The sequence below is a fragment of the Solanum pennellii genome, chromosome 3 (genome assembly GCF_001406875.1).
Source record: "Solanum pennellii chromosome 3, SPENNV200".
In the NCBI taxonomy this organism is placed as follows: domain Eukaryota; kingdom Viridiplantae; phylum Streptophyta; class Magnoliopsida; order Solanales; family Solanaceae; genus Solanum; species Solanum pennellii.
In genome coordinates this window covers 52,013,455-52,022,056 of record NC_028639.1, presented here as the reverse complement: position 1 = coordinate 52,022,056, position 8,602 = coordinate 52,013,455, and the positions used below count along the sequence as shown (strand labels likewise).

The window sequence follows — 8,602 nt, the reverse complement described above, 5'->3', positions numbered from 1 at the left end:
CATCCTTAACTTAACCATAGAAACTTCATATTCTTCATTCATGAATGTGAGTGTTGTATAGTGAAGATAACCTTTCAACAAAACCACCATTGTATTATAGTCATAATCACATTACTTTTATTGAAATCACAATAAATAAACATAAGCATCATAATCACACATTAACCTCATAAATTGACCTTCAAGGTCATGGATCACAATTAACCAAGACACCTAGATACTACAATTTGAGCATAAAGATATAATTCAATAAACCAAATCAATATAGACTTAATCTCTTCACATGCTTCCATGATCAATCAATCCTAAATCACAAACTCACAACTTAGTATTTTGGGGGAATCAAGTGTTCATGGGGTAAATTCATCATAATTCAACATTTATTCATCAATTCAATCATGATTCATCACATATAAATCTTTGAAAACTTTTTGAAATTGAATCCATGACTTAGATTGGGACCATAACTTTTTGGGGGAATTTGGGAACTTGAAATCGTGTTTTAGATGGACTCTTTGGGTTGAAACCAACCAAGAACGAAGACTAACATACCTCAATTGAAGAAACTCCACAAAATTAAAGAGAAGAGATGAAATCTTGAGCTCCAAACCTTGAATTTTTCTTCTCCAATAGTAGTTTCTAGAGAGAGAATTATTTGAAAGGAGGGTAGATTCTATTTTTGAGTTTAGGGAATATGAATTGAAAAGGGGTGTTTAATACTTTAAACATACTTAAATTACTCTAATTAATCAAAATAAACCATCCCCAACCCATAATTAATTAATTAGGAATTTACCAAACTACCCTAGCCTTGATCGAACTAGGCAGATTCTATGGGCACCACCTACACCCCTTGACCTACAGACCGTAAGTGCATTGACGCCCCATCCTGCAGGTCTGTAGGTGGGTTTAGATACTTGACATTTTGAGGCCTGAACCACGATCCCCCACCTACGGGGCGTGGATCCACCTACTGGCTGTAGGTGTCATCCGTAGGTGGCCTTATTTTGGCAGCTTGAGCAATTTTGGGGGGTTTGGGGAGGGGAGGTTAGGCTTTAGGGTCCTCCTCAAGGACCCCTTGGTTGGTGCTTCGAAAATCGTACCTTGACGTTTAACCCCTCAACCTACTTTGGAACTCATTTTACAACATCAAACCTCATAAAAATCCTAACAAACATACTCGTTAGGCTCTAGTTTCACCTATTGATTTTTCGAGTCGTAACAATGAGGTTGGTGTTCTTCCAGATGTGTTGATATACCTTTTTTCCATCTCTACCCCTATTGGTGAATCTATTGTGGCTAAGAGAGTCTACAAAAGTTATCCTCTCTCCTTACCCCATAGAGTCACTCATGTTGATCTTAAGAACTTGATATGTTAGATTGCATTGTTATTCATGGTATGGATTGACTCCATTATTGTTATGCTTTTGTTGATTGTAGGACCAGAGTGATCAAGTTTCAATTTACTAATGAGCCCGTCGTAGAGTGAAAATGAGGAGATTTTATACCTAAGAGTTAGTTTGTTTCTTGTCTTAAAGCTAGAAAGATGATTTATCAGGGTTGCATATACCATTTTGTTCAGGTTAGGGATATGGATTCCAAACCCCCATCTTCGTTGTTAATGAGTTTCTGAAAGTATTTTTCGATGAATTACCTAGTGTTCCTTCCGAAAGGAAAATAAATTTCGGTATTGACCTTCTCCCAGATACGCAATATATCTCTATTCCTTCTTATTGTATTGCTCCAACATAACTTAAGGAGTCAAAAGAGCAATTGAAAGATTTGTTGGATAAGGGATTCATCCGACCAAGTATCTCTCTATGGGTGCTCCAATTTTGTTTGTTTGAAAGAAAAATGGTTCACTTCTTATATATTATGTATAAAAAACCTAAAACACAAAAAAAGATACATACCTGAATCTATGAGATTGTTGTTAATATCTTTTGGGATATTTTTTTTCCAATTTCTGAAGAAAAAAAACTGGCACCTAAAGATGAGAGAGAAGCGGGAGATGAAAAATTGAAGAACAATTGGAAGAGAGAAATAGATGAGAGCGAAAAATATTTTTTTTGAAAAAATATGAGAGAGAACGTGATGGCTAAAACATGGGTTTAATGTGAGATAAATTAGGAACTAACTTAGGATACACTTTATTTGCTAAATGAATATATATTGACATTTTAAAAATTATTTTTAGTGTAGATATTTTTAATAACTATGTTAAAATTTTTAACTAATTAGCTAATTTTTCCATAAATTATAGACATTGACCCAATATATAGAATCTATACACTTTATATATATAGAGAGAGCGCTATACATTTATTGGCTATTTTGTAAATAAGATCACCTAAAGGGATTGGAACGTAATTATCTCTAATTTAGATTATTAATTTTGAGGTTGTGAGACTAGACCAAAAAAAAAAAAAGAAAGAGGAGAGAAACGTAACGGTTAATTTTAAAAATATGAGCTGATTTTGCTCTTGAAAAGGTAGACTTTGTTCACAATAAAAATGTGTGTGCTTCCTAATACTTGGTTTTTTCGTGCTTAGTGAAAGATGCTTTTTATTGAACTTGAATGTATGAAACCTCCACTTAATTAAACTCTTGTTTTGTCTTCTCATATTAGTGCTAGCCATGATTTTAGTCCAAAAAAACTTGCTTCTTCTCTTTGTACTTCTTGTTTCATGTAATGGTGAAGATAAAAAAATATATTTGGTTCTATTGGAAGGTGATCCTATTGCATTTCAACATGTTAAAACAATTTCACAAGAAGGAACAAAACTTGATCCAAATAGGTATTTTTCACAAAATTTATGATCTTTTCTATATAATAATTGAGGTGTGTACGAGTTTACGTTTTATATTGTATCCCAAATTCATTAATATTAGTATCACTTTTTTGTCACGTAAAATACTTTTTTTACATAACCATCTTATGAGAGAAAATTTTATGTTATTTATTTAGTGAAGCATCAAAGGCTTATGCAAATGAGTTGACAAAATCCCATGATGAATTTCTACAAAGTTATTTGGAGAGAGGGAGCTATGACAAGATTTATAGCTTTAAACACATCATAAATGGCGTTGCTGTACACACTACTCCATCTCAGGTATTTTGCCATCTTCAAACTATTACTTATCTTACTCCACATGATCTTCACTTATTTGCTAATTATATCTTATTGCACCAACGAAATGCTAACCAATTATCAATGTTAATAAATTCACAACTACTATATGATATACTTGTTCTTAAAATTTTAGAGTGTTACTTCGTGATTAGAGTCGTTAATATGGGCTAGGCCCGTTGAGTCGGTCTGGCCTAACAAGTGATTTAACGGTTAAATAAGAAAATAACTAAACAATAAAATTGAAATAGATAATTAAAAATAACAGAAGTCTAAACTGAGAGGCTATATAAAGTTTGAAATATTGAAATTTAGAATCATCAAACGTGATGTACTTGGTATTCCTATTACTACTGTATCATCAGAATCATGGAGGTGTTCTCATCAAGTATAGAATAAGTTGCATCCATCATAAAAATATTCAAACACCCTGTAGCCACTCAAAACTAGTTGCATTATTTTTCTCAAACTGAGAATAGTTTTTTTGTGTACATTTAAATATTATACATAGATCTTAAATTTAGTTATTTTTTAATGTTTCACTAATTGATATTGCTTATAAACTGTAGATGAAAATGAAGATAATACTCATCATATTTTAATCCTGATCCTTGTTTGGAAGTAGATTTTATCAGCCTTCTCATTTGTGGTAATACTGAACAATTTTAGATTAAGAAGTTGAAGAATGCGGCAAGAGTGAAGTTGTTGGAGGAAGACAGGAGGGTTAAACAGATGACTACTTACAGTCCACAATTTTTGGGTATACCTGCAGTATGGACTCAACAAGGAGGAGACAGAAATGCCGGTGAAGGAATTGTTATCGGTTTTATTGATTCTGGGATTAACCCAGACCACCCTAGCTTCGCGTATGATCCCACGACAAATAATTCTTTTACTGGTAACTTCTCTGGAGCTTGTGAGGAAGGTCCTTTATTTCCCCAAACTTCCTGCAATGGTAAAATAGTATCTGCCAGGTTTTTCTCAGCTGGAGCGCAAACTACTACCACACTAAATGACTCCATGGATATATTATCACCCTTTGATGCTGTTGGACATGGCAGGTAAAATGCATATTGACTTGTATTTGGTATCTATTAACCCATGTTCTAAAATGAAAATGTGACCTGTATTTTCCTTTACAGTCATGTAGCTTCAACTGCAACTGGAAATTTTGGAGTTCCAGTAGTGGTAAATGGATTGTATTATGGACGAGCAAGTGGAATGGCACCGCGGGCGAGGTAATTTCATACACATACATATAGGCACAATGAAAAAGGATGGTTTCTAAAGGATTGTTGTGGAATTGCTTATGACTTATAGGATTGCAGTTTATAAAGCTATTTATCCAAGCATAGGAACTCTTTCAGATGTATTAGCAGCAATTGATCAAGTAAGTATTACTTGTAACCTTTTACGATTTATCTAGCTAGCTAAAGGCAAAATTTTGGAAACAAGGTTTCAACGTCTCGGTTATATCACAACATGGACGAATAAAAATGTGTCGAAACAAGGTCTCAGTTTATCCAATTGGAGTGGCATTTAGCTCTCACAAGAAGAAATTTATAGGAGTCATAAAAACTCATTCTGACTGACCGAGGCTAGTTTGATAAGATAGTCTGCAACCTTATTGACCTCTCTATAACAGTGTCCTATTGTGACATTACCAAGTTTCGTTAGCTGTGTATCTTCTCAGTGGTCCATTTTAGCTTATAGCTATAGCATTTATTGTTATTGATCATCGGGAAACTATCTTAAAAGGGTAAAGTCTCTGTCGTTCAAAGATATACAGATGTGGCATACCTTACCTTGCAGCCATAGTTTCTACATCTAAGTGTTGCCACATTGTGTAAGCAATGAGAAGGCAATAAAAATTTCACCCTTATCATCTTTCAGTTGTACAGCTTTTTAAGAGATGAAGTATGTTGCATAGTCTCTGCAATAAAAAATCTGCAGTTAAGAAGGCAAGTAGTAGTTCAGAATCAATTCATGAAATTGATAATGTGTTAAGAATGTTAAAATGTGTCACTAAACCTTCCATAGCATATTAAAACATTTTGTCCAAACTATATGTTTTTACATTCCTATAGTTATTTGCACAGGTGTGTTGAGTTGTAAAGGAACTTATTAGGCTGGGAAGAGTCTTTGAAGAATGAAGAGTTTTAAATAATTAGGGAGAATGGTTAAGGTTAAAGGTAGGGGCTGTAGGAGTCAATTTCTTAGGTGTACAAAGGAGTTGTAATCTTAAAAGTTGTTTGTGTGATAGTCAATACTTAGGTAAAATCCTACTGAAGATAGATCATTTTTCCTTTGCAATTATGCTGCTATTCTATCAGTAATAATTATTTTAGTGTACGTAAGATACGTGCAAGTTGATTGGAAACTACTATTATTCATAAAAAAAAAGTAAATTAATTGATTGGACACTGCTATGATATTGTTTAGGTGCATTAGCACATACATACCCCAAATTTCATAATTGAGGGATGGAAATGTTTTGCAGGCAGTATTAGATGGAGTAGATATCTTGACTCTATCAGTAGGACCAGAAGAACCACCCGAAGACAAATTAACTTTCTTGAGCCTATTTGAGATTTTCATGTTAGCTGCACACAAGGCTGGAACACTCGTTATTCAAGCAGCTGGGAACGAGGGTCCTTCTCCTTACTCTGTCATCTCTTATAGTCCATGGGCAGTGGGTGTTGCTTCTTGTGACACTGATAGAACTTATCCTGCCACACTAATCCTTGGTAACGGTCTCAAAATTGCGGGTGTAGGATTATCAGGTTAGTACATTTATGCTGCATGATCATTATTATCCACTTTTATAGCAAAGTTTATCTTTCCAACTGAATACTTATAAAAAAAATATTATTTGACACCAACCCCACTTTGTGTGATTACACTGGGTATGTTGTTGTAAGCTTATTTGACAACGGAACATAGAATTTGAAGATGATAGTATTTGGAGCTAGCTAGTGTTTTTTTTTTTTGTTTTGAGGGCTTCTTACTATTGAATTATATATTGTTTTGTAGGAGCGACAGCAGGAGATGGATTGATGATTCAGTATAATAAGTTGGTTTTGGCTAAGGATGCGATTAAGATAAATACCACATTGCCAAGAATAGCCATTAATAATGCCGAGGAATGCCAATACCCAGAGGCATTTGACCCTCTTGTTGTGCAAGGCAGTGTTGTGATTTGCACATTTTCAGCTGGTTTCTATAATGGGACATCTACTCTTACAGCCATCATACAGACAGCCAGAGTTCTCCGATTCAAAGCATTTGCTTTTGTTGCAAATCCAACGTATGGAGATTTCATAGCCGAGCCTATTCCTTTCGCTACTCCTGCCATAATGATACCAGCAACTACTGATACACAGGTCCGTACTTAAACAAGTACAAGATCCGACTCTCCCAAAATACTTTTTTGATAAGAACTGTACTTGTCAAAATAATTTTATTTCAACACGTTACCTTAACCAAACAAACTCTGATATCAAACTGCATTTCTATTTGCAGAATATATTGCAGTACTATGAAAAAGCAACTGTTAGGGACGCAAACGGATTAGTGGTAAGATATGGAGGTAGAGCAGCAATAAGTGAAGGAAGATATGCATCTTACAAGGGTAGAGCTCCTATTGTTAGTAGATTTTCTTCACGAGGCCCTGATTACATTGATCAAAGTAAAAGTCCTACTGATGTTCTTAAGCCTGATATTTTGGCTCCTGGACACCAAATTTGGGCAGCTTGGAGTCCCATGAGTGTTTTAGATCCCATTCTATCTGGTATGTCTCTCCGTTTCTTACAGATTTTACTAACTTTCAGTACAAATTTTTCATGACTAATTTAGTCTTTCTAGTATAAAGTTAGTAAAACTAAAAAACAACAATCACTAATAAGACTTCCAATTGCTGCTACTTTGATCTTTTCCTCCGATGTCTGATATCCATTTTGGGGCCCGATTGACATAAAGGGCGACTCAATTACAAGACTTGAACCCATGACCTTTGAGTATGAATAGGGGTATTACCACTCTACAACAACCAAGATCTTTCGTTGATTACCTCTTCTACTATTCAACCTAACAGAACTCCAACTCTAATAATATACAAATACCAAATACGAATTGCCTTTGTTTGTGTGTGTAGTTGTTCAAAATGATAATATATATCGAGAGAGTGCACGCAATGCATGCAGGATATAATTTTGCTCTAATGTCTGGTACAAGCATGGCAACACCGCATATTGCTGGCGTAGCTGCAATGATAAAGCAATACAATCCTTCGTGGACACCATCAATGATAGCTTCAGCAATATCAACCACAGCCAGCACCTATGACAATCTTGGAGAGCCCATAATGGCTCATGGATTTGATCTCTACACCTTGCACACTTCTGCTCCTTTTGGTTTTGGTGCTGGACTTGTCAATCCCTCCGGTGCTCTCCATCCTGGTCTCGTCTTTTCAGCAGGTACATTTTATTTTCATTTCCATATCCATATATCTGAAAGTTCATGTCTATCTAATAAGTCTCATTTATTTGACAGGTTACGAAGATTACATCAGTTTCCTCTGTTCACTACCAAACGTTGATTCTAGAATAGTCAAAACTGCAACAGGAGGAATTTGTGGTCAGTTATTTGAAAATCCATCTGATCTAAATTTGCCTTCGATTACAATAACATCCCTCAATGGATCGCGAATAGTACATCGGGCAGTTACAAATGTTGAAAGTAAAGCAGAGACGTATCTAAGTGCAGTGTTGCCACCAAAAGGAGTAACTGTTAATATTGAGCCATCTTGGTTTACAATAGCTCCACAGGGAACCCAAGATTTGCACATTACATTCAATGTCACTCAGGCACTTGATGACTTCACATTTGGTGAAATTGTTCTAACTGGATCCTTAAATCATGTCGTCAAGATGCCACTATCAATTTTTCCTATTTCTACAAAAATGTGATATACATTATTAGGTATATACGGAAAATGGACATAATATTCTTCGAAGAATGATACAGTAACTTATATTAAGTTAACTAGTTGTTATGTTTTGTTAGAGGCCTAGTCTCTGTTTCAGGAATAGGTGCTCTTTTATTTGTATTTGTTCTTTTGGAGGTTATGGTAATATTTTACTGTTGTTACCGAAAAAAACTTATATTAAGTTTTTCTATTAAATTTTGTGGTACTTTTTTGAGATAAGTGATGTGAAAAGATTTGGGTATAATAACAGATAGTATTAAATAAATAGTATTAAATAATATTATTATTTACTGTGTACTAATCCTAGTCCTATTAGGATTAGTACTCCTTAATCCTAGTCCTATTAGGATTAGTACTCCTTCCTATATCTCCTATATATATCTCCCATGTATTCCCTTATTAGGTTAACACTTCAATACAATCAATATTCCTTCATGGTATCAAGAGCCAGAAAACCTAGATCTTCTTTTCTCTAGGTTTTTTT

At 34.6% G+C, this 8,602-nt stretch overlaps 1 protein-coding gene across 1 annotated transcript; it reads left to right on the top strand.

The window, feature by feature from the left end:
• Window positions 1–2,637: 2,637 nt before the first annotated feature.
• Window positions 2,638–8,098, top strand: LOC107013427 (subtilisin-like protease SBT2.4). Its single transcript, XM_015213340.1, has 10 exons — window positions 2,638–2,798; window positions 2,969–3,113; window positions 3,801–4,192; window positions 4,274–4,369; window positions 4,452–4,521; window positions 5,632–5,914; window positions 6,165–6,514; window positions 6,654–6,921; window positions 7,334–7,606; window positions 7,683–8,098. The coding sequence occupies exons 1-10, from the start codon at window positions 2,638–2,640 to the stop codon at window positions 8,096–8,098; spliced, it is 2,454 nt and encodes an 817-aa protein (XP_015068826.1).
• The last annotated feature ends 504 nt before the right edge of the window (window positions 8,099–8,602 follow it).